The 25,226-nt window shown below is 55.8% G+C and overlaps 1 protein-coding gene across 1 annotated transcript; it reads left to right on the forward strand.

Annotated features, from left to right (window-relative positions):
• Positions 1–214: 214 nt before the first annotated feature.
• MONBRDRAFT_6452 (uncharacterized protein) lies at positions 215–24,947 on the forward strand (the record flags this gene model as incomplete). The annotated part of the gene is made up of 14 exons (XM_001743691.1): positions 215–339; positions 437–723; positions 867–1,188; positions 1,339–2,147; positions 2,333–2,613; positions 3,286–5,292; positions 5,416–5,563; positions 5,810–5,917; positions 6,128–7,413; positions 7,503–20,448; positions 20,580–22,130; positions 22,295–23,318; positions 23,538–23,815; positions 24,046–24,947. 14 exons carry the CDS (start codon positions 215–217, stop codon positions 24,945–24,947), a joined length of 22,074 nt encoding a protein of 7,357 aa, XP_001743743.1.
• Between the last annotated feature and the right edge of the window lie 279 nt (positions 24,948–25,226).

Here is a 25,226-nt window from a genome sequence, read left to right on the forward strand (position 1 = left end):
CGTGCCCGGGCGTTTCGAGCAGGCCACGGCCCACCTCATCTCTTTCTGACCCAGATCACAGGTTGTGATCTGGTTATTCCTGAGGAGGGACCGTCGGCTCATCCCGAGCGCCACAGCTTGGTTATCATCTCTGCACACCCCGTGCCGTGACATACAACACCCAATTGCAGAGGGTGAAGCTGCTTGCCAAGCAAAGGCTCACCCACCCGAGGCTATGCGCCGCCACGGCACCACGTCCTATTGGACGTGGTGCTTGCTTGCAGCGTGCCTCTTGACGTTTGCTCCGCTCAATACCAAGGCCGACTGTGTTGGCGTTAACATCACCAGTGTCGAGCCCCGGTGCGTCACATCGTGGATTTGTTCTTCCCGCCACTCCTGCGTTGTTTGCACCCCCTCTCACACCCAAGCCGCCTGATGCTGGGTCTCCTCCTTTCAGCATTGGCCTGCCCGGGACGCGGGTTACCGTGCATGGCTGTGGCCTCGATGACGCCAACATCGTCAAACTCGTCCTGGCCTCAGATGGTGACTCGGTCGGTGAGGGCCAGGAATTTTTGACTGCCGACTTTGACGCTGCCTCCAATGACACGGCCATCCTGGTCACCGTCAAAGCCTTGGCCCCTACGGACATTTTCGGCCCGGCCGGCGACGTAGCCCTCTTTGACAGTACAACAGCCCTGTCGACGCTCGTCAACGAATCAGAGTTTGCCTTTCAAGTCCTGCGAAGTTTGTTCTCTCCCCCGCCCCATCTTATTGTAGCCCACCCCATTGCCGCAAGCGTCAACTGATTCTCGTGCTCCTTTCTGACTCGCCATGACGACTGTGTATCATTCCCATCCTTTGCTTCAAATATCAATCTATCGCTGTAGGTTTCACCATCGAGCCGGCTGTCGATGCTGTCGAGGTACAGGATGGTACACGGGTAACGATGGACATTGAATTTGGCGAGGCATGGGCCAGTGCTGAATCCATTGACACCTTTTTGCTGGCCGACAGCGTACCCGCCATGGTCGAGTCTCGCCGACTGCTGTCTCGTCGCTTTGGCTTTGTCAAGTACGAGTTTGTGCTGCGTGCCGGCCTGGCTGCTCCCGGCACCTTTGGTCAATCCATTGTTGTCACAGCACAAGACGGTGCCACCACCACCTACACCGAATTCAACGTCACCTACGTTGAGGCAGGCAATATCACGAGGTCCGGGTCTCTTCTTGCTTTTCGAACCGACTAGACACACCTTGCCTCGCTGTCATGCTTTCATGTTTGCCCGTCGTCTTGCTCATCCTGTCGTATCTACCTGGATCGCCCTTTTTTTTTACTTTTTTTATTTTTTATTTTTCCATTTAGCGTTGTGCCCGAGTCTGGTATCTACGGTACCACCGTGACCTTGACAGGCCATGCTCTCTTTGGCGCCGTCGGTGGCAGTGGAGTCGACACCATCAGCATCAACGGCCAGGAGGCGCTTGCCATTTCCTCTGAGACGGCCACCGAAGTCGTCTTTCGTGTGGGGCATAGCATTGGCACACTTCAAGAAAACGCCACCCTCCAAATCGTGGCAACTGACGGCTCACGCACCACCCTCGCAAACGTCTTTGACCGCCTGCTGGACAGCAACGTCACCAGTGTCGAACCCCCCGCGGCGCAAGTAGGCCGCCTCGTGACTCTCACAGGCGAGCGTCTTCTTGGCATTGACCCAGCCGCTACCCTCACCAGCCTCACTGTCGGCGACGAGGAAGCTGTGGCCGGCATCGTGTCACAGACGGCAGACACGGTCGTCTTTGTGGTGCCCGCTGCAGCTGCGGCGGGGAATTATCCCCTGGCTGGCGAGAGCTCCGATGACTCGATCCTGATCTCTCCCCTCAATCTCACAGTTGCCGCAATTTCCGCGGCCACCCCAGTCAGTGGACAGCAGGGCACTCGCATCACGCTGGATGGCGTTGGCTTGCTTTCGGGGGGTGCTGCTCTAAGCAGCGCTAGCGTTGGTGGCGTCACTGCCACTGTTCTTAATGCTTCAGCTTCCCAAGTCATCTTGGTTCTTGGATCAGGAGCCCCAGGCGTGGCAGAGATTGTACTTGTTGCTGACAACGGCTACAACGTCTCGGATGATACTCTCTTTAGTTATAGCCCCCGCTCTACCATTACCTCCGTCGAGCCCAGTAGGTCACAGCCGTTCTCCTTGCCCTGCCAGAAAATCCTTTCCCATCTCTCCGTTTGCACTTCAGACTGCATCTTATATCTTTTCAGCGCGAATTTTCGTTGTTCATGCTTTGGTGCTTTCGCTTCCCGACGACCCCCACTCGCCTCGATGCTCACTTTTTGTTCCCTTGCCTGCCTCAATTAGCTTCGGGCCAACAGGGTACACGGATATCCGTGCACGGCACTACGCTGCTTGGCGGCGGCACCAACATCACGTCAGCCGTTGTGGATGGTGCTCCAGCTGAGGTGGACTTTGCCAACGACACGCTCGTAGTTCTCGTGGCGTCCTCAAACCCACCGGGCGAGGGTGACGTCACCATTACAGCTGACACGGGCGCCGTGGCCACGCTGGTGGATGGTTTCATCTACATACCCGAGGGCACCGTGTCGACCGTCACGCCCACTTCTGGTGGCTATGGCACTTCGGTTGGTTTTTTGCTCTTCCTAACCTTGCCTCGCTGTGCCAAGTGCTTGGTTCCTGCACACAGATTGACTTGCTACTCGCGTGCCCATGTAATTAGATCACCTTGACAGGCCGTTCCATGTTGGGCGGTGGATCTCAATTAATTTCTGCGCGCATTGGCAGCGTGGCTGCGAACGTGTCTTCAGCATCCGATCTCGAGGTCGTTCTTAATCTCGCGGGATCTGGCACAGATGTGGCCCCCATTGATCTGCTTGCTGACACAGGCGCCCGAGTACGCTCAACTCAAACATTTACACTCATACCTGCCGTCAATATCAGCGCGGTGGTTCCCGTCAATGGGACGTTAGGTACCCGCATCACCATATCTGGTAGCCATCTTCTGCAGGGCTCCCCCTCGCTTTCCCTCGTGACCGTGGGTGGAGAAGAGAGTCCCGTCATATATAGCGCCAACGACACGCAAATCGTGTTTGCGGCTCCTCTCAAGGCTCTCTCCGTAGCGCCTGAAGATATTGGAATTGTGGGCTCCAACGGTGCTTTCTATGATTTGGCAGCCCGCTTTGAGTTTGTCACTCCGGGCACCATCTCCAGCGTAGATCCTGCTCGAGGCACCGGCGGTTCGTTTTGGTTTCTGTCCCTCTTAGTTTCTTTCTTCTCTTTTCTTGCTTTGTCAGCAGGGTTGCCCTTGCTTCCGTGTTCCACCCCGCGCGTCGCACCCGCGCCTCTTCACGATCTTTGCATGGCTTGTAGGCACCATCATCACGGTGCTTGGGACCAGGCTCACCACTCTGGGCGACAACGTGACCGACGCCACCGTTGGCGGCATAGCAGCTGAGGTTCTCAATGCTTCTAGTACCTTTGCTGTTCTGCGCGTGGGCAATCAGACCCAAGCTCAGGTGGCCGCCCCCATCGTGCTTACAAGCGATGTCGGTACACAAGCTACTGGCGGTGTCTTCGACTACATTGACCCTCCTGTCATTACCCTGGTTTCGCCATCCGTTGCCGTCACTGGCTCGGAGATCAAAATCACTGGCAATCGCTTAACGTGCGGTGGGGCCGGTGTGCTCAGCGCTACGCTTGCAGGCGTTCCCGTCACCACCATCAGCGAAGACACAAGCAGCCTCGTCACAGTTGTAGCTGGCCAAAACCCTAACCCCGACGGTAACACGACCGGCGATGTCGTCCTGTTTTGTTCCAATGGAGCCACCGTCTTTGCCAGCGGACTCTTTCGCTATCAACCGGATGGTAACATCACCAACGTGGAGCCGTCCTCGGGTCAATATGGCACACGCGTTACCATCCGCGGTCTGGAGCTTCTGGGCAATCCACCTTCCACGCTCCGGAGCGTCAAACTGGCCGGCGTTGAGGCTACCGTGGTCTCCGCCACAGATGCCGAGGTCGTAGTCGCAGCCGGCCCGTCCTTTTTTGCACGCCAGGGAGATGTTGTTATCGAGACTCGCACCGGTGCCATCTTCCGGTCCCCGAATGCCTTTGAATATATTCCCGAGGGCACCGTCTTCTCGGTCACACCTTCCTCCGGCCAAATTGCAACATTGGTCACACTCACTGGTTCTAGTCTGCGTGGAGGTGGTGCATCAATTGCGCAGCTCACCCTTGGCGGCATCAACGTCACGGACCTTCGCAACGAGACGGACAGTCTCATCATTTTTGCTGTCCCAAACATGACAGAATCAGCAACAGCTCGCGATATTGTGATCACATCCGACACTGGCGCTAGCGTGATCCGCAACCGCGCCTTTACCGTTCTCGAACCAGGCATCATCACCAGCATCTCTCCCGAAAGTGGCACGCACGGCACCTACGTGACCACCGTGGGTGAGCGACTCCTGGGCAACGGTGCAACCGTCACGCTCGGTGGAATTGAAGCCCTTGAGCTGGTGCATGGTAATGATACAGTGGTTGTATTTCGAGTGGGCGATAACGAGCGCGACACAAGCGCTGCAACCAATCTCGTCATTACGGCTGCTTCGGGACCCGCCACGGTGTACTCTGGCAATTGGACCTGGATTAACAGCAGCGTTGTCAGTGCCATTAGCCCAACCTCTGGGCAGCGCGCAACACGTGTGACTTTGACAGGCACCAGTCTTTTGGGTAGTGGCAGCACCATATCTCAGGTATCATTTGGCGCCGTCAACTCCACCGTCGTGCACAGCAACGACACATCCATTGTGGTTCTGCTCGGCCCCAATGGTGCTCTCGCAGGCAATGTTTCAGTCACAATCGAAGCCGATACGGGCGCGTTGGCTTTTGTGGCTGAGCCCTTCCTTTTGCTGGCACAAGGCACCATCACAAGCTTCGTTCCCACTTCAGGCACACGTGGGACGCGCATCACTGTCTTTGGCGAGAACTTGCTAGCTGGGGCCGACAACCTCACTTCCATTGTGGCCAATGGTCAAGCACTGACCCCTCTGCACATCAATGATACAGTCATCGTGGCAGCGGTTCCAATCGCCGCGGCGGCCTCCTCCGGTCCCATCCGGCTCACCTTGACTTCGGGGGCAGAGGTGGAATCGACATCCGATTTCACTTTTTTACCACCCGCTACATTCACTGCCGTGAATCCGACTTCGGGTGTCCAGGGCACGCGTGTCACGCTGCAAGGCACAGGACTCTTGGGCGGCGCCGCCACGGCCACAGTATACATGGGCTTGACCATGGCCCAGGTACGTTCCTGGCTTCATTTTTCCCCAGCTGCCCATCCAGTCTAGCAGTAGCACCGTGGCAATTCACCCCATGTGGTTGCTCTTTCTCATGCGCATGCCCGGTACCTGCCACATGCTCTTTAGATTGATGGCAACGCTTCAGACACCGAAATTGTGATCATTACCCCAGCCGTTCCCCCGGGCGACTACACCTTTGCAGTCGAAGGCGACACCGGCGCCACGATCACCGCTAATGATAATTTCACTTACGGCGTGGATGGTATCATTTCCGGTATGTTTCAGGCCTGGTAGTTTATAGCCTTGCCTGTGGGTGCGTGGGTGTGGAGGCAACTCAAACCCTCAGCCCATATCCTTTCACTTGAGTTTGCTTACCTACGACTCACTGATGCGTATCGCCCGTTGGACGATAGCCATCTCGCCTGCGTTTGGTCAAGAGGGCACGCGTGTCACAATCACAGGCACAGGCCTCCTATCTCTTGGCACAAGTGTTGCAAGTGTCCTCTTTGGCTCCGTCGAGTCGACCGAGATACATACTGCAACCGATACGACTATCGTCTTGGATATGCCGGCCAATGTTCCAGCCGGCCCCACATTAGTAACAATCGTCGCCGATACAGGCGGGCGTGTAAGTGCAAGTGACCTCTTTACGGCATTGCAAGTGGGCAACATTGCTAGCGTGGATCCTGTTTCGGGCCAACAAGGTCGGTTCGCCCTGCAATTGCCGCCCTCTCCCTCTCTTCTTATATCACAACTTTTCGGCAGGAGGATATGCTTGCTCCATTGGCGTGCTGTGCATATTAACATAAACACGCCTTGCTCCCACCTGGTTTGATAGGTACACGAGTGACCATCTCTGGGTCCAGCCTGTTTGGAAACGGCACTGCCATTACCTACGTCACCATCAATGGCATCAACGCCTCTGCGATTGAGTTTGCCAATCAAACAGTGGTCGTGGTCGTCGCTGGCTACTCGCCAACTGCTACGGCTGCCGGTGATGTGCTTGTGGTAGCCGACTCAGGTGCAGAGGTCACTGAACAGGCAGCGTTTACGTACGTGAGTGCGGCCGTCATCACCGCGGTGCAACCACCAGGTCTTCAAATTGGCAAGCGCATCACAATTACTGGCACCAACCTGTTCTCTGGAGCCTCCAACATTTCCCGTGTATCTATCGACAACCAGGATGTGCAGACGATTCTTTCCATTTCCTCGACTGAAATCGTCATTCGATCCCCGGCAGGGCTTGAGGGCAGTGCCGCTACTGTGCGTATCGAAGCAACCTCAGGTGCCTTTGTTGAGGCAGCTGCTCTTGCAAGTTTTGAGGCCCCAAGCACAATTACTTCAGTGACACCCCTTCGTGGCATGAACGGCACGTCGGTGACCGTTCTTGGTACTCACCTTTTTGGTGTTAGCAATGGGACAACCATTACCGTGGCGACGCTCGCTGATGTGGATGCTCGGGTTCAATTCGAAAACCAAAGCATGGTCATCTTGCTCGCAGGTGAAGGGGCTTCTTTAAATGGGTCAATCACACTCGAGGCTGACTCGGGTGCACGGGTCGTAGCGACTGACACCTTTGAATATGTGGCCACTCCCGAGATTGTGGCGATTTCTCCTGCCTCGGGTGTAACGGGAACGCGTGTGACGTTGAGTGGAGTAGAGCTTCTGGGTGGCAGTGAGGTGAGCCCCACTGTGGAGCTCGCTGGTCTCTCAGCACGCGTACTCTCTTTTAATGCGACCAGCATCGTGCTTGAGGCAGGTGCCGGCGTTCTTGAATCGGGCGTCGCTGTCATTCGTTCAGCCAATGGGGGCGTCATCCACTCAGATCCGAGTGTCAACTTTACTTTCGTGAACAGCTCAGAGATCATGAGTGTTACCCCTTTGAGTGGCCAAGGCGGTGTATTGGTCACCATTCAGGGCACTGCCATGCTGGCAGGAGGCTCAAGTATCGCCAGCGTACAGTTGGCTGGGATTGCTGCCACCATCCTGCCGGGAGCTGCAAACGACACTTACATCATCGTGTCAGCTGGTCCCAACCCCACAGGCAATGCGACCAATGGGTCGGTGATAGTTACCAGTGACAACGGCGCAGTCACCTCCTTTGAAACTTTTTTCTATCTGCAGGTATGTTCTTGGTGGAATTTTGCATGATTGCTTCTACAGCGGTTACCAACACCCGTTTTTCTGGATTGACCTGCTGTGTGTGTGAGTAGAGCGGCGTGATATCTTTGGTGGAGCCCGCATCCGGTCAGGTTGGGACCTACGTCACCATAAGTGGCCGTGATCTAACCGCAGGAGGAAGCAATATTGTCAATGCTACGGTGGGAGGGTTCGAAGCGAGCGTCATCGCCCAGAATGACACCCTGGTGATACTTCGCCTTGGCCAAGGCCCTGCGTTCTCGGGCGGCACAACGCAAGTCTCTTCTGAATTGCGCCTCATCAGCGACTTGAGCTCCTTTGTCGTCGCACCTGACCCCTTTGTTTACCTTGAGCCTGGCGAAGTCTTGCTCGTTGACAACCCGCGAGGACAGGGTGGACTGGAAATCAAGCTCTTTGGCACCAACTTGTGCGGCAATGGCGCCACTGACGTAGCGAACGCAACAATTGTCGGTGTTCCCGTGACAAGCGTTACTGCTGACCAGAACTGTCAAATTGTCACCTTGGTGGCAGCTTTCAACGACATCGCAGCGGACGAAACAGGAGATATCGTGGTAGAGGGCGACACGGGTGCCGTCGTAACGGCGACCAACGCCTTTACCTATGTGCCACCCAGCGTGATTGAGTCCATTTCGCCGGACGTTGCGCGTGGCGGTGACCAGGTCACCATCACAGGCGTTAGCCTTTACGGCGGTGGTTCCAGCGTGGAATTCGTGACCTTTGCAGGCATTCCGGCGCTCATCGAATCTTTCAATCGCACGGTTATTATCGCAACTGTCGGCGAAGGCCCTCGTTCCGTGGACACGCACATTGGCGACGTTGCCATCACCACTGACGTGAATGTTGTCATCACCAAGGCGAACGGCTTTGCTTATAGCATGGTTACCGCCATCACCCCGGCGTATGGTCAACAAGGAACTTTGGTCACAATTCGTGGCCATGGATTATCAGGAGGCGGACTTGAGATTGTCGGCGTGAGTCTAATCAATATTGAGGCCACAATCAGAGCGGCCAACGATACGTTTATTCTGGTCGAAGCCGCGGCGCATTCAATCTCATCCGCTCAATCAGGCCTGGCCCGCATCACCTTGAATGATACTCGGACCGTGATTTCGGAAAGCGGGACATCAGCCCAATTCCAATATGAATTTCAGTATCGTCCCACCGGAAGGATCACGTCTGTCACCCCGGGCCGTGGGACCGGTGATTCAATTGTTACGATATCTGGGACTCAGCTGTTTGGTCATGCCACTGCGTTGAACCAGGTTCTCTTCAACGAGACGGTCGTGGAAATATCAAACGCCACAGCCCCGAACACGAGTCAAATTGTAGTCGTTGCGCCGAATCACACTGCAGGCGTCGTCGACATTCGGGTTGAGGCTAGCTCCGGTGCCTACATCGCGCTTGAGAAAGCCTTTGAGTATCTTGCACCTGCCAACATTGACAGCGTTGTGCCCAGCAGCATCCACGCGGGCACACGCGTCACCATTAGTGGTACTTCGCTCCTGGCGGGTGCTTCATCGCTCAGCAGCGTGACGCTTGCCGGTGTTGCTGTGGAATCTATTGTAAGTGCCACGGAGAGCTCAGTCGTGGCGGTTGCTGCAGCATCGCCCGCGGCGGTTGTGGGAGGCAATGCTGTGCTTGTTTCAAACAACGGGGCACAGGTGTCACTGGCCGGCGTTGTGGACTATGTCGCCCCCGGGGTCGTGACAAGCATTGAACCAGCGCGTGTCACGGCTGGAACACTAGTCACTATCGTCGGTACCACGCTGCTGGGTGGCTCTGCGGCTAACCCTCTGCCTACGGTAGAACTGGGTGGTCATGTCGCGGCTGTGCAGTCAGCCAACGAGACAATGATTGTGGTGATTGCACCGACAGCGCCAGACGGCAGCAGTAACATCAGCATCATCGCTGCCAGTGGCGCTGAGGTAACCCATGGTGATGCCTTTTATGTGTATGTGTCTGCCCCGGTCGTGAGCCGGGTCGAGCCTGTGCAGGGCCAAGTGGGAACCATCATCACAATCGTTGGTGAGCAGCTCTTCGGCGGCGCTGATGAAAAGCCGACAGCTGTGGTGATTGGCGGCACACCTGTGGCATCTATTGATAGCAACAGCAACAACACGCACGTTATTGTCACCTTGGCCGAGCCTGCAGTGATTGGACCAGCCAACATAAGCTTAACCAGCGCTAATGGCGCACCCATCGTTGAGAGTGACACGTCACTCTTCACATATTTGGTGGCAGGTGAGATTACGAATGTGCAACCCGCCACGGGTACGCGCGGTACGCGTGTAGTTCTCGAGGGTACGAACTTGGACCTTGGCTCGACGGTGACGCGCGTGCTCCTGGGTGGTTCGGTCATCACGGACTTTGATGTGGCCGCGGGTGCTGGGCAAATTGTGCTTACGGCACCTGCCGGCACTGCCGGAGGTCCGGTCAGTGTGATTATTGAGACAGAACATGGGGCCACGGCAACTCTTGCATCCTCGTGGACGTTCGTGCCCGCTGGCGTTATCAGCAGCATTGCCCCTGCCTCGGGTCAAGGCGGTGCCCTGGTGACAATCACCGGTACCTCTCTCCTGGGGGGCGCGAGCAATGTGAGCCACGTTCTGGTAGATGGTATCAATGTAACACGCATTGAATCACTCAGTAACACGGAAATTGTGGTTGAGGTTGCTGTCCAACCAGCCGGAGATGTGACAGGTGTTGAAGGATCCGTACGCGTTGTTGCCGATTCTGGTGCTTTTGTGGAGTCACTGGGCTTTACATATACACCGGCGCCCATTGTGACCTCTGTCGAACCGCTGCAAGGTCAAAAGGGCACGCGCGTGACCATTTCTGGAAGCAACTTACGTCAGGGTGCCAGTGCTGTATCAGCTGTGCTGCTGGCCGGGCGCTCGGCAACTGTCATCAGTGAAGACGACAGTGAGGTGGTGGTTGAAGCACCTGATGGCACGGCGCTCGGACCATTGCCGGTTGCCGTGCAGGCCTCTTCGGGGGCTAGCGTTTTGAGTGACATTGCAACCGCAAATTTCACCTTCTTGGAGCGTGGGGTCGTGAGCAACGTAGAGCCCAGCTCGGGTGGCCGCGGGTCGCGCGTGACCTTGAGTGGCACCAATCTTTTTGGTGGCGCTGCAGCCCAGCCGACCAGTGTGACCATTGGGGGCGTTGCGACCTCGATTGTGAGTGCAAACGATACAGTTGTAGTCGTCGTTGTAGGCATTGTGCCGGCAGCCGATGGCGCTGCGGCTCTTGAAGTCGTGGGCAGCGCCGGTGCTGACATTGACGAGACGGTCACGTTTGAGTTCTTGACACCCGGGGTGCTAAATAGCGTGGCGCCTGCCATCGGTGTTTTTGGTACGCGCGTTACCTTGCAAGGCACTGACCTTCTGGGTGATGGCAATAGCGTGCTTGATGTGCTCTTGAATGGCGTCTCGGCGTGGGAAGTTGAATCCTCTTCCCAAACTGAGATTGTTGTGCGAGCGCCTTACAGTGCCACAGGCTCAGCTGCTCCGGGCGAGGTCCGCATTATTAGCGATACGGGTATTGTGACCACGCGTGCTTCAGCGTTCAGCTTTGGCAGCCCTCCTGTCATTGCCGGCAGCGACCCTGCTTCGGGCGTGAATGGCACTGAGGTTCTGATTTACGGAAGCCACCTCAAGGCTCACGGCACGGCACCACAAGAGGCGCAGTCAGTATCTCTGGCTGGCATTGCGGCCACCATCGTGAGTGCCAACGATGTGTTTCTGCGTGTGGTGGCTGGTGATGGCGCGGCTGGCACAACCGGTCCAATCATCGTTGAAACGCTTTCAGGCGCCGTCATTAATTCGAGCACTACAGGCATTACATTTACCTACGTTAGTGAGGCCAATGTAACGGCCGTACAGCCTGCCCAGGGCGCGTATCGTACTTTGGTGACGCTACAGGGCGAGAGCTTGCTCCAGGGTGCTGCGCGTGTTACACGCGTGAGCATGGCTGGAGCATTGGCCACGGTCATGAGCTTCAATGATACGCAAATTGTGGTGCAAGCCGGCGTGCCTGCCAACGAGGATGAGATTACGGGTGATATTGTTGTCGAGTATGACACGGGTGCACGCCTTGTGGTCGATGATGGTTTTACCTACGTAAGCTCGCCCACCATTACGGATGTTGTGCCAGCGCGTGGTGTAGAGAACACTCGAGTGACGATTAGTGGCGTGTCGTTGGGTGCTGGTGGTGAGGTGATCGGTGTAACGCTCGCTGGCGTGGCGACAACGATTGAGAGTGCCGGCAATAGCACGTACTTGATCGTTCGTGCGGGAGCATCACCGGCTGCCGGTGGCCGCCTGGGCGCTGTGGTGATTACATCAAGCAATGGGGCACGTGTGGAACGAGCAGGTGGCTTCCGCTACGTGGCTACGCCTGTTGTTACGTCGGTGAGCCCGGCAGCCGGTATTCTTGGTACGCGCGTGACCATTCAAGGCACCAACCTCCTTGCTGGTGCCTCTACGTTGGAGGGCGTTAGCTTGGGTGGTGTGGACGTGCTTACCATTGTCAGCGTAAGCGATACGCAAGTGATTGTCGAAGCTGGCCATGGTCTTGCGGCCAGTGACGTGGATGTTGTGCTTACGAGTGTGGATGGTGGCAGCGTGACTGGCGCGGGTGCCTGGACTTACCTCACTCCCGGGGAAATTCAGGAGGTGCTACCGTCATATGGTGGCCGTGGCACTCGAGTTACGCTCACAGGCGTCAGCTTGCTGGGGGGCACCAACACCACACTGACGGCAGCCAAACTAGGCTCCGTGCCCATCGAAATTGTCTTCCAGAATGATACGCAGGTTGTGCTTCGCCTTGAAGCCACCTCGGGCCAGCTGCCAGTGACGGGTAGCGTGTACGATGTGATCTTGGAAGCCAGCAGCGGTGCGCGCATCGTCAAGGAGGATGCCTTGTCGCTCAATGCCACGGGCGTCCTTCAAAGCGTTACACCGACCAGCGGTACGACGGGAACGCGAGTGACGCTGACGGGCACGGCACTTGTTGCTTCCGGCAGTGATCTCAGCTCAGTGACAATTGCTGGTGTCGCAACGACGGTGGAGTCGGCAAGCAGCACTGAGATAGTAATTCGACTACCTGCCGGTGTTGCGCCGACCTTTGGTGCTGCTATTGAGATCCTCTCGGCGTCGGGCAGCTACATTCGCAATGCCAGCGTCTTTAATCGGTTAGAGGACGGCGTGATTCGTAGCATCTTACCCTCGTACGGCGCGTCTGGCTCTGTTGTCACTCTTTCAGGGTTCCGCCTGTTTGGTGGGGCGACCGGCGTTTCTTATGTGACATTGGCAGGTGTCAATGCCACCGTTCTTAGTTCAAGCAATGACGTGATCGTTGTTCGTGCAGAGCAAGGTCTCAGTGCTGGTTCGCCACCTTCGCCGGTTACTATTTTCGCATCGAGCGGAGCCATTATTCACAATGCTTCAGATATTGCCTTTGAATATGTTGAGACCGCCGTGATTGCTAGTGTCACTCCTGCCAGCGCACGACCCGGTGCCATCGTGACAATTCATGGTAGCGCACTGTTGCGCGCTGGCACAGCGGCAAGTTTTGTGGAGGTCGGTGGCATCAATGCGAGTGAAATATTCAGTGCACAAAGCAACGACACTCGGGTTGTCGTGCGAATTGGTGACTTTGCCGGACCAGTTCCAACAGAGACCTCTGTTACGATTGCACTTGATTCTGGTGCATCGGTGACGAGCCCTGCTGATGTGTTCGAGTATTTGGCCGCTGGAAACGTTACCAGTGTGCAACCACCATCGGGCCTCTCTGGTACTGTTGTTACGGTGACTGGATTTGGCTTTTTCAGCGGTGGAACGGCCGTCTCCTCAATCGTATTGGGTGGTGTTGAAGTTGAAAGCTCATTTGCCAATGACACGATGCTCGTCTTCGTTGCTGGCGATGGTGTTACTGGCAACAGCAGCATCATTGTGACCAGTGATACCGGGGCAACTTTTGAGGCTGACAATGTGTATGAGTTTGTGGCTGACAGCGAGATTGAGCTCATCGAGCCTGCGCGTGGTTCGTGGGGTGTTCGCGTAACGATCTCTGGTCGCAATTTCCATATCGGTGGCGCCAATGTTGATCAAGTTCTTCTTGGAGGTGTTGTTGCTTCTATCATCTCCCAAAGCACCACTCGGGTAATGGTCCGAGCTGGGCAAGCAGTGTCGACTGGTCTGGGCGACGTAGTGTTGGAGCTTGAAAATGGTGCTCGGCTGCGAAAGTCGCGTGCTTGGCTTGAGGAGCAACCAAGTGAAATCATTGCAATCTCACCATCGAACGGTACACAAGGCACTCGCCTGACGATTGCTGGTCAGCATCTTCTCGGCGAGACTGTTGCGGCCAACAACGACATTCAAACTGTCTTCCTTGGCGACATCGAAGTTGAACCAAGTTTTGTCAATTCGACCATGGTGGTTCTTCGTGTTCCCGCTCGGGCTGCAGGCATTGTTAATGTGACGCTGGAAACGACGCTGGGTGGGCTTAGCTTTGCATCTGAGGGGTTCACTTTCTTGGATTTGCCGAGCATTTCTGCGTTTACACCTGTAAACGGCCAGGCCCAAACGCGGGTGACTGTATCTGGTGTGAACCTGCTAGGCGGCGGTGTCACGCTAGCCTCAGCCACCTTGGCCGGTGTTGCCGCCACCCCCGTAGCGGGCTACAATGAATCTTCTATTATCCTGATTGTCCCTGACGCTCTTGGCTCAGGTCCGGTGCGAATCGAGGCCGACACTGGTGCATTCGTGCAATCTACGTCCAACTTTACATTCCTGGACCGTGGTAGCATAACCAATGTGCAGCCAGAGCGTGGCGTTGCCGGAACAACAGTCACCATCATTGGCACAGGCTTGCTGGGCGGTGGCACCAGTTTCGATATGATCAAACTGGCCAATGTTAGTGTCGCCACTATTCACGCCGGGAGCAACGACACGTACCTTGTTGTCGAGGCCGGCGATGCGTTTGGCGGCTTCGCTGGCTCGGTGCAAATTTATGCTGATACAGGTGCTTTGGTTGAAGGCCAAACCTTTGAATATATCGAGGAAGGTGCAATCGCTTCAATTATTCCTGCAAGCGGTCGCTGGAACACCCTCATAACCATCTTGGGAGAAGGCCTGCTGTCAGGCAGTGATCTTGCTCAGCTAACGCTGGCTGGTGTTGACGCGACACCAATTACATGGAATAATACTCAGATTGTGGCGCGTGCAGGCGTCGGTCCGGCTTCTGAGCTGACCGGCCAAGTGCGAATTGTAGCCACCACAGGTGCTACCGTGGTTGGCAACTCAAGCGTTGCCTTCACCTATGTTTCCGAAGGGCGAATTGATGCCGTCTCTCCGAACAGTGGGCGCGCAGGCGTCGAAGTCGCTTTTGCCGGCGTCAATCTGTGCGGTGGTGGAAACCGCATCGTGCAAGTTTTTCTTGCTGACTTTGAAGCCAACGTTTCGAGTGACTCGTGCAGCTTGCCAAAAGCAATTGTTGGCAACTTGAACACGCCGGGGGTCGGCAGCGTCCTTTTAGTGGCCGACACTGGTGCAAAGCTGGAGAAAGCCGCTGCCTGGACCCAACTGGGGGATGGTACTATTTCAGGCATAACTCCCAGCAAAGCCCAGAGCGGCGAAAGTGTGACCATTAGGGGCGATGCCATGTACACTGGCAGCATTAACGATGTCCGTGTTCGCCTGAGCGGCATCGATGCCGTCGTGCAGACATCACTGTCCAATTCCAGCTACATTATTGCAACAGTTCCAAACGGTCCCTCGAGCTTGGAAACTGCAACCGGTGATGTCATTGTGCAAACTAGCAGCCTGTTGGTGACGCGCTTGGTAAACGGCTTTACTTATTCGATCATGCGTAACTTTCAGCCCTCCTCTGGTATGGAGGGCACTCGGGTGACTGTCACTGGCGTTGCACTCACCGGAAACGATGGAACGTTGGTTGGCGCGACGGTCAATGGCATCGCCGCTTTGATTGAACATCAAAACGATACTTTGGTGGTTCTTAAATTAGGTGCTCAAGCAACAGTCACGGATTTGAGTAGCACGGTGGTGTTTACAACAGCAACACAGACCGTGAGCAGTAGCAACGTTCCGGCATCGCTTCGAAAGAGCTTCACGTACAAGCCTCCCGGTGTAGTTGCTTCAGTCAATCCAGCAATTGGTCTTCCTGGCACTCGCATCACATTGGTGGGCACCAATATGTTTGGATATGGCTCTGCTTTGACTTCGGTGACCTTGGATGGTGCACCGGCTGTGGTCGTGGGATCCAGCAACACTAGTCATATTATTGTTGACGTTCCTGCAGGCGGCACCGGCGAATCTGACCTCATCATTACCTCGGATACCGGCGCAACGGTCAAGCGTGAGAGAGCCTTTGAGTATCTTGCACCTGCCAACATTGACAGCGTTGTGCCCAGCAGCATCCACGCGGGCACACGCGTCACCATTAGTGGTACTTCGCTCCTGGCGGGTGCTTCATCGCTCAGCAGCGTGACGCTTGCCGGTGTTGCTGTGGAATCTATTGTAAGTGCCACGGAGAGCTCAGTCGTGGCGGTTGCTGCAGCATCGCCCGCGGCGGTTGTGGGAGGCAATGCTGTGCTTGTTTCAAACAACGGGGCACAGGTGTCACTGGCCGGCGTTGTGGACTATGTCGCCCCCGGGGTCGTGACAAGCATTGAACCAGCGCGTGTCACGGCTGGAACACTAGTCACTATCGTCGGTACCACGCTGCTGGGTGGCTCTGCGGCTAACCCTCTGCCTACGGTAGAACTGGGTGGTCATGTCGCGGCTGTGCAGTCAGCCAACGAGACAATGATTGTGGTGATTGCACCGACAGCGCCAGACGGCAGCAGTAACATCAGCATCATCGCTGCCAGTGGCGCTGAGGTAACCCATGGTGATGCCTTTTATGTGTATGTGTCTGCCCCGGTCGTGAGCCGGGTCGAGCCTGTGCAGGGCCAAGTGGGAACCATCATCACAATCGTTGGTGAGCAGCTCTTCGGCGGCGCTGATGAAAAGCCGACAGCTGTGGTGATTGGCGGCACACCTGTGGCATCTATTGATAGCAACAGCAACAACACGCACGTTATTGTCACCTTGGCCGAGCCTGCAGTGATTGGACCAGCCAACATAAGCTTAACCAGCGCTAATGGCGCACCCATCGTTGAGAGTGACACGTCACTCTTCACATATTTGGTGGCAGGTGAGATTACGAATGTGCAACCCGCCACGGGTACGCGCGGTACGCGTGTAGTTCTCGAGGGTACGAACTTGGACCTTGGCTCGACGGTGACGCGCGTGCTCCTGGGTGGTTCGGTCATCACGGACTTTGATGTGGCCGCGGGTGCTGGGCAAATTGTGCTTACGGCACCTGCCGGCACTGCCGGAGGTCCGGTCAGTGTGATTATTGAGACAGAACATGGGGCCACGGCAACTCTTGCATCCTCGTGGACGTTCGTGCCCGCTGGCGTTATCAGCAGCATTGCCCCTGCCTCGGGTCAAGGCGGTGCCCTGGTGACAATCACCGGTACCTCTCTCCTGGGGGGCGCGAGCAATGTGAGCCACGTTCTGGTAGATGGTATCAATGTAACACGCATTGAATCACTCAGTAACACGGAAATTGTGGTTGAGGTTGCTGTCCAACCAGCCGGAGATGTGACAGGTGTTGAAAGATCCGTACGCGTTGTTGCCGATTCTGGTGCTTTTGTGGAGTCACTGGGCTTTACATATACACCGGCGCCCATTGTGACCTCTGTCGAACCGCTGCAAGGTCAGAAGGGCACGCGCGTGACCATTTCTGGAAGCAACTTACGTCAGGGTGCCAGTGCTGTATCAGCTGTGCTGCTGGCCGGGCGCTCGGCAACTGTCATCAGTGAAGACGACAGTGAGGTGGTGGTTGAAGCACCTGATGGCACGGCGCTCGGACCATTGCCGGTTGCCGTGCAGGCCTCTTCGGGGGCTAGCGTTTTGAGTGACATTGCAACCGCAAATTTCACCTTCTTGGAGCGTGGGGTCGTGAGCAACGTAGAGCCCAGCTCGGGTGGCCGCGGGTCGCGCGTGACCTTGAGTGGCACCAATCTTTTTGGTGGCGCTGCAGCCCAGCCGACCAGTGTGACCATTGGGGGCGTTGCGACCTCGATTGTGAGTGCAAACGATACAGTTGTAGTCGTCGTTGTAGGCATTGTGCCGGCAGCCGATGGCGCTGCGGCTCTTGAAGTCGTGGGCAGCGCCGGTGCTGACATTGACGAGACGGTCACGTTTGAGTTCTTGACACCCGGGGTGCTAAATAGCGTGGCGCCTGCCATCGGTGTTTTTGGTACGCGCGTTACCTTGCAAGGCACTGACCTTCTGGGTGATGGCAATAGCGTGCTTGATGTGCTCTTGAATGGCGTCTCGGCGTGGGAAGTTGAATCCTCTTCCCAAACTGAGATTGTTGTGCGAGCGCCTTACAGTGCCACAGGCTCAGCTGCTCCGGGCGAGGTCCGCATTATTAGCGATACGGGTATTGTGACCACGCGTGCTTCAGCGTTCAGCTTTGGCAGCCCTCCTGTCATTGCCGGCAGCGACCCTGCTTCGGGCGTGAATGGCACTGAGGTTCTGATTTACGGAAGCCACCTCAAGGCTCACGGCACGGCACCACAAGAGGCGCAGTCAGTATCTCTGGCTGGCATTGCGGCCACCATCGTGAGTGCCAACGATGTGTTTCTGCGTGTGGTGGCTGGTGATGGCGCGGCTGGCACAACCGGTCCAATCATCGTTGAAACGCTTTCAGGCGCCGTCATTAATTCGAGCACTACAGGCATTACATTTACCTACGTTAGTGAGGCCAATGTAACGGCCGTACAGCCTGCCCAGGGCGCGTATCGTACTTTGGTGACGCTACAGGGCGAGAGCTTGCTCCAGGGTGCTGCGCGTGTTACACGCGTGAGCATGGCTGGAGCATTGGCCACGGTCATGAGCTTCAATGATACGCAAATTGTGGTGCAAGCCGGCGTGCCTGCCAACGAGGATGAGATTACGGGTGATATTGTTGTCGAGTATGACACGGGTGCACGCCTTGTGGTCGATGATGGTTTTACCTACGTAAGCTCGCCCACCATTACGGATGTTGTGCCAGCGCGTGGTGTAGAGAACACTCGAGTGACGATTAGTGGCGTGTCGTTGGGTGCTGGTGGTGAGGTGATCGGTGTAACGCTCGCTGGCGTGGCGACAACGATTGAGAGTGCCGGCAATAGCACGTACTTGATCGTTCGTGCGGGAGCATCACCGGCTGCCGGTGGCCGCCTGGGCGCTGTGGTGATTACATCAAGCAATGGGGCACGTGTGGAACGAGCAGGTGGCTTCCGCTACGTGGCTACGCCTGTTGTTACGTCGGTGAGCCCGGCAGCCGGTATTCTTGGTACGCGCGTGACCATTCAAGGCACCAACCTCCTTGCTGGTGCCTCTACGTTGGAGGGCGTTAGCTTGGGTGGTGTGGACGTGCTTACCATTGTCAGCGTAAGCGATACGCAAGTGATTGTCGAAGCTGGCCATGGTCTTGCGGCCAGTGACGTGGATGTTGTGCTTACGAGTGTGGATGGTGGCAGCGTGACTGGCGCGGGTGCCTGGACTTACCTCACTCCCGGGGAAATTCAGGAGGTGCTACCGTCATATGGTGGCCGTGGCACTCGAGTTACGCTCACAGGCGTCAGCTTGCTGGGGGGCACCAACACCACACTGACGGCAGCCAAACTAGGCTCCGTGCCCATCGAAATTGTCTTCCAGAATGATACGCAGGTTGTGCTTCGCCTTGAAGCCACCTCGGGCCAGCTGCCAGTGACGGGTAGCGTGTACGATGTGATCTTGGAAGCCAGCAGCGGTGCGCGCATCGTCAAGGAGGATGCCTTGTCGCTCAATGCCACGGGCGTCCTTCAAAGCGTTACACCGACCAGCGGTACGACGGGAACGCGAGTGACGCTGACGGGCACGGCACTTGTTGCTTCCGGCAGTGATCTCAGCTCAGTGACAATTGCTGGTGTCGCAACGACGGTGGAGTCGGCAAGCAGCACTGAGATAGTAATTCGACTACCTGCCGGTGTTGCGCCGACCTTTGGCGCTGCTATTGAGATCCTCTCGGCGTCGGGCAGCTACATTCGCAATGCCAGCGTCTTTGATTGGCTGAGCGAAGGTGTCGTGACCGATGTTGCTCCTGCGCGAGGTTTTGCTGAAACTTTGATTACTTTATCTGGACGCTCTCTTCTTCTCGGCGGCGCAAGTAGTGCGCTCAGCGCTACTTTCAATGGTGACTCTCTCGAGGTTGTGGCGGCTTTTGATCAAGCTGTGGTTGTTCGTTTTCCGCAGACATCTGCAACTGAAATTAACAGCTCCGTCGTGCTGAGCAGGGTAGATGGCGCATATGCATCATCCTCAGTGATTACTCTGCTTGCTTCTCCAACTATCATTTCGGTTGCACCTCAAAATGCCACTGCGGGGGCATTGGTGACTCTTGAAGGCAGCAATCTGCTTGGAGGGGCAACAGGAATTTTCTCAGTACTTTTGGGTTCCACATCCGCGACATTGACCTCGGCTTCCGAAGAGCGCATTGTCTTTTCAGTTCCATCTGGGCTGACACCCGAAGCGTACAATGTCACAGTGCGAAACACAAACAACGGCGTTTTTGTCAGCCCGATTGCCTTGAGGGTTGGTCACATAAGCACGATTGAATCCATCGTTCCCTTTTCTGCACACCCAAGTGTAATTGTAACGATTTTGGGCAATAACCTAGACCCAGCAACTCTGGCATTTGTGCAGCTCGGCGGGGTGAACGCGACCATTCTGAATGCCAATTCTACTGCGATTGTTGTTCGCGTCCCCGTGCGTGCCGCTGGCTTAGCGGCAGTCTCTTTGCATCGGAGTTCAGGCGCCGTCAACTCTGAAGCGAATCTATTTCGATTCCTTGCTAGTGCTTCAATTGCCGCTGTCACTCCGCCCAGAGGCTCTCTCGGTAGGTCATGTCGACGTTCCCCCTCTTGTGTGGTATTCTGTTCTGCTTGCACGTCGTTTATGCCCCCGTGCTCGTGATCTCACCACCTATTCAAATCTTTTTTTTTTTTTCCATCTCGTCTTCCTTGCTAGGCACTCGTGTGACGATTGATGGTCAAAACTTGCTCTTGGGCGGTGCTGTATCCGCTGTGCAGCTGGGCGCTGTTCCTGTCCGTGACCTCATATCAACTTCCAATTCCCGCGTGGTTGTGTCATCAAACAACACGATGGCCGGCGCCAACCTTCTGCTTCGAATTGAGTCTACATCTGGCGGCTTCGTTGAGCTTTCTGCGGCTTGGAATGCCACCGCAGCTGGTCAAATCTCATCTCTTTCACAGGATGTCGGTGTCGGTGGAACGCGATTGATGGTCGTTGGTCAAGATCTTGTGGCTGAGGGGTTGTTGCCCGTGGCCGTTTCCATCGGTGATCTTGCATGCACCATCATTGACAGTACCGACCGGCACAATATCGTGATTGAGTTACCAGCCGCCACGACTGGTACTTATGAGGGTGTGAGTGTGGTCGCAGATAGCGGTGCCGTGGTCGAGAATGCCACGCTTGCTGTGACCATCTTACCTGAACCACAGATCATCAGCATTGAGCCGATTTCGGCCCAGCTTGGCACTCAAGTGACATTGCATGGTACCCATTTGCTGATGGGTGGAACGAGTGTGGCGTCGCTCAACTTGTCCACTGCTGGCGCAGACCTCATTTTCATCAATGACACAATGCTCGTGCTGACAGTAAAAGAGGATGTTGATGCGGTAACAGTACAGTCCATCAGTTATACAGTGGATACTTTCGCTTCGCACACCTCTACGACAACTTTCACGCAACAGATCGCCGGTGCTGTTAACACGGTGTTCCCAACATCTGGTACCGAGGGCACGCGCGTCACACTCAGCGGCGAGGCCTTGGACGGCTATGGCAATGAGGTGGCCCTTGCGCTGCATGGCAGCTCCCCTGTGACCATTTTGTCACAAAATGCATCGGTATTGGTAGTCGAGATGCCGGCGTCTTTTGCTTCTGATGAAAATTTCACTCTTGTCGCGGACACTGGCGCTGTTGTGCGCTCGAGTGTACCGTTTGCCCGCCTGGATGCTGCGACTGTAGCTGCAATCTCGCCCGCAGAAGGACAGCTTGGAACATTTGTCAACATTTCGGGTGCCAATCTTCTTCAAGGCGGCGTGGCAGTGGCGACTATCGAGCTTGCCACCGCGACCATGGAAGTCCTCAGCGCTACGGAAGATTTGCTGCAGCTGCGCGTGGCCCAAGCAAAAGCGGCCGGTCAAGCTGGCGGCCTGGTGTACCAGATGGATACAGGCGCTCGCATTGCCCTTGCCAGCCCGACGTTTACATTTGTCAGCGCAAACTCCATCGCCATTGTCACGCCCGACCAAGGCGCGGCGTCAACCGTGGTGACCATCGTGGGCTCGTTGTGCACTGGTTCGGCCAGCGTGAGTGGAGTATATTTTGGCACCTTTGCCGCCCCAATAAGCTCAAGCGCATGCAATCGCGTCGTGGTGACTGCCCCAGCCACTGGATTGAACTCATCTGTAGACGTCATGGTTGAGTCCTCCAGTGGCGCTCGGGTGTCGGCCGTGGCTGGATTTACCTACTTGAGCGACGGTGCCATCAACTCAGGTCAGAAACACGCCTTTTATTCACCGACCAAGCTCGTGCTCTTGTTCTGATTTCGCTTAATGCTTTTGTGGTGGCCGTTGTACTACCTCGGCTATTCTGCCAAATCTAACACCTTTCGAACAATGCGCTTGGTTTTGTTGTTGCTGTGTGCGTGTGTAAAATAGTCGAACCGAATGCAGGACAAGCTGGGAGCCGAGTCACCATTCAAGGTGAACGTCTTCTTTCCGGCAGCACCACTCGACCAGACGTGCTTTTTGGAACTGCTCGGGTAGCCGCAGACGCCTACAATGACACCTTCATTGTGGCTACAGTTCCAGCGGGAGCGGGCAGAACCGACGTTGCCGTCGAAAGCGAGTCTGGGGTGGCTATTCGTCTACTGGATGCCTGGACCTACTCGACCATCGCCAGCGTAAACCCCAACAGTGGTCAAGGTTCCACCTTGGTGACGCTGTTGGGCGTGGCATTGCAAGCGGGGGGTTCATCTGTGGTGGGTGTGACCTTTGGCACAACAGCAGGCAATGTCGAGTTTGACAACGAGACCATTGTCGTGGCTCGCGTTGGTGAGGACGCCGTGTTGAGCGACACCCCAGTAGATATTACCCTGACCATGAACAACGGTCAAGCAGTTGTGTTGAATAACGGATTTACGTACCGCCCTGCCGGAGCCATCACTTCTTTGACACCTGCCTCGGGACAGCGTGGAACGATTGTGTCAATTCAAGGCAACTCCCTACGTGGCTATGGGGGTGCAGTTGAAGGGGTACAGCTCAATGGCATCGAGGCAACCATCCTCTCTGAGAGCGATAATCTGGTGGTGGTTGCTGCAGGTCACAGCGCTGTTGCTGGGGCTGGGGTCGTGCGCTTAACGGCCGACTCGGGCGCTGTGGTAACGTCTACCGGTGGGACGACGTTTGCGTACGTTGAGCCAGCACAGCTCACGGCCGTGACTCCAAACACAGGTGCCAAGGATACCCGTGTTACCATTACTGGCTCATCGTTGCGTCAAGCGGCTAGCACCATCTCCTCCGTGGAACTGGCTGGCGTGCTGGCCTCAATCGTATATCAAAATGACACTGCCATTGTGGTGCGGGCCGCTGAGGGTGTGGCGACTGGTAGCTCCGAAAATATTACGATTACAGCTGATTCCGGTGCTTTTGTGACCTTCATCAATACTTGGCACTATGTACCGTACGTCTGCGCCCAGTCGTGAAACTGATTGTTTTTCGTGTGCCTGCATGTCTGAGTATGTGGGTTTGAAAAGTGGCTGAATTTGATCGTGACTTTCTGAACGGCTCTTTAGCTCGTTCGTGTACCACAGTTGGTCGCTTCTCCTCGTTGATCCCACCACCTCATGCATCTATTTTCGCGCTGTATGCAACTCCTTTTTTGTTTTTGTTTTTCTTGCAGGAGTGGCGAGATTGATACCATTACCCCTGCTTCAGGACAGGCGGGCACCTTCATTACGATCCAGGGCAGTGATTTGCGAGCAAACTCATCAGCCGTGACCTTGGCTTCCATCGGCGGGTCGCCGGTGCAAATTGTTTTTGAGAATGAGACTCTGGTCATTTTGCGTGCCAGTGCGTCCATCCCTGTGGGAAGTCAAGATGTCCTCTTGGAGGGTGCCAGCGGCGCTACCATTGAAGCCAGTGCCTCTTGGACTCAAGCTGCTCCTGGCGTCATCACGAGTGCGTCTTTTTGTCTTTTTATTGTCTCCCGTGTTGAAACAATTGCTCTTTGTCGAACGCGCCTCTTTCCTCACGCCGCTCGTTCTTGATTTTCTTTGCCAATCTAGACATCTCGCCAAACCAGGGTCAAATCGGCTCGCTGGTCACCTTGACGGGAACGCAACTCTTGGGCGGGGGCAGCAGTGTGGCTGCGTTACTCTTTGGTGCCACACCTGTGCTCTCTGTTTCAGGAACTGATACGGAACTCGTAGTGGAGTTGGATGACGCTCCTGCTGGCGCGGTCAACGTAACCGTTCGTGCTGATACAGGTGCTGAGGTGGTGGCTGCTTCAGGGGCATTCACATATCTGCCGCGCTCCAGTATCGCGGCACTTGAGCCCAGTAGCGGCCAGCTAGGAACGATTGTGACGCTGACAGGCTCAAATTTGCTGGGTGGCGGCAGCAACGTAGTGGTGCGCTTTGGCAGCATCAATACGACGGTGTTGCAGGCCAACGATACCGTCATTGCAGTGGCTACCGGGGCCAAGCCGGATACTCTCTCGAGCCTTGACTTGGTCGACGTCACCGTGGTGGCGGATACGGGTGCTCGAGCCGTTTTGGTGGATGGCTGGCAAGTCGCTCCACCATCAGCCATTAGCGCTCTTTCCGTGGCTCGTGGAACACGCGGCACGCGCGTCAACATTACAGGCACCCGCTTGTTGGCTGATGGTACTGCGATTGTTCGAGTCACGTTGGCTGGTGCGGAAGCCACCATCTTGCAGGGTAACAGTCAAGACTTTGTGTACGTGGCTGCTGGAGATGCAAATGCTGGCGTGGGTGATGTGGTTGTGGAGTCAAACAATGGCGCTACGACGGTTCTAGCTGGAGCTTGGAGCTACCTCGAGCGAGGTGACATCACTGCAGTGCTGCCAGCTACGGGCGTGTATGGCACGGTGGTGACTGTGCGCGGTGATCGGCTCTTGGGTGGCGGCTCTCGCGTGGTTGCTGTATCCCTCAAAAACATTGAGGCTGCACAAATCCTAGTGGATGACTCGGACAGTGAGATCATTGTGGTTGCAAATCACGGCGATCCAGGCGTGGGCAATGTCACTCTTTACGCCGACACCGGTGCCATCGTCACCACGAGTTGCTAAACCTTGCACTCTTCATTTTCTGTTTTGTATTTGTTTTGGCTTTTGTTTTGTGTTTTTGACTTGAGCATAAGATGCAGGTACCATGCCTGCGCTGGCTCATCCCCGTGACGTTTACAGTTGACTTTTGTACAATGTGGCAGAGTGTTCCATGGTTGGGCATACTTCTCATGATAGCTTTTGAGTTTTAGCTCATCGTGTGTTGTGAAGGTTTTTGACCGAGGGTGTGCTTGACGTGTCTGACGCGCAAAATGCACACAAAATTGATGGTGGTACATGAAC

The sequence above is a fragment of the Monosiga brevicollis genome, genomic scaffold, assembly GCF_000002865.3.
Source record: "Monosiga brevicollis MX1 MONBRscaffold_4 genomic scaffold, whole genome shotgun sequence".
In the NCBI taxonomy this organism is placed as follows: domain Eukaryota; class Choanoflagellata; order Craspedida; family Salpingoecidae; genus Monosiga; species Monosiga brevicollis.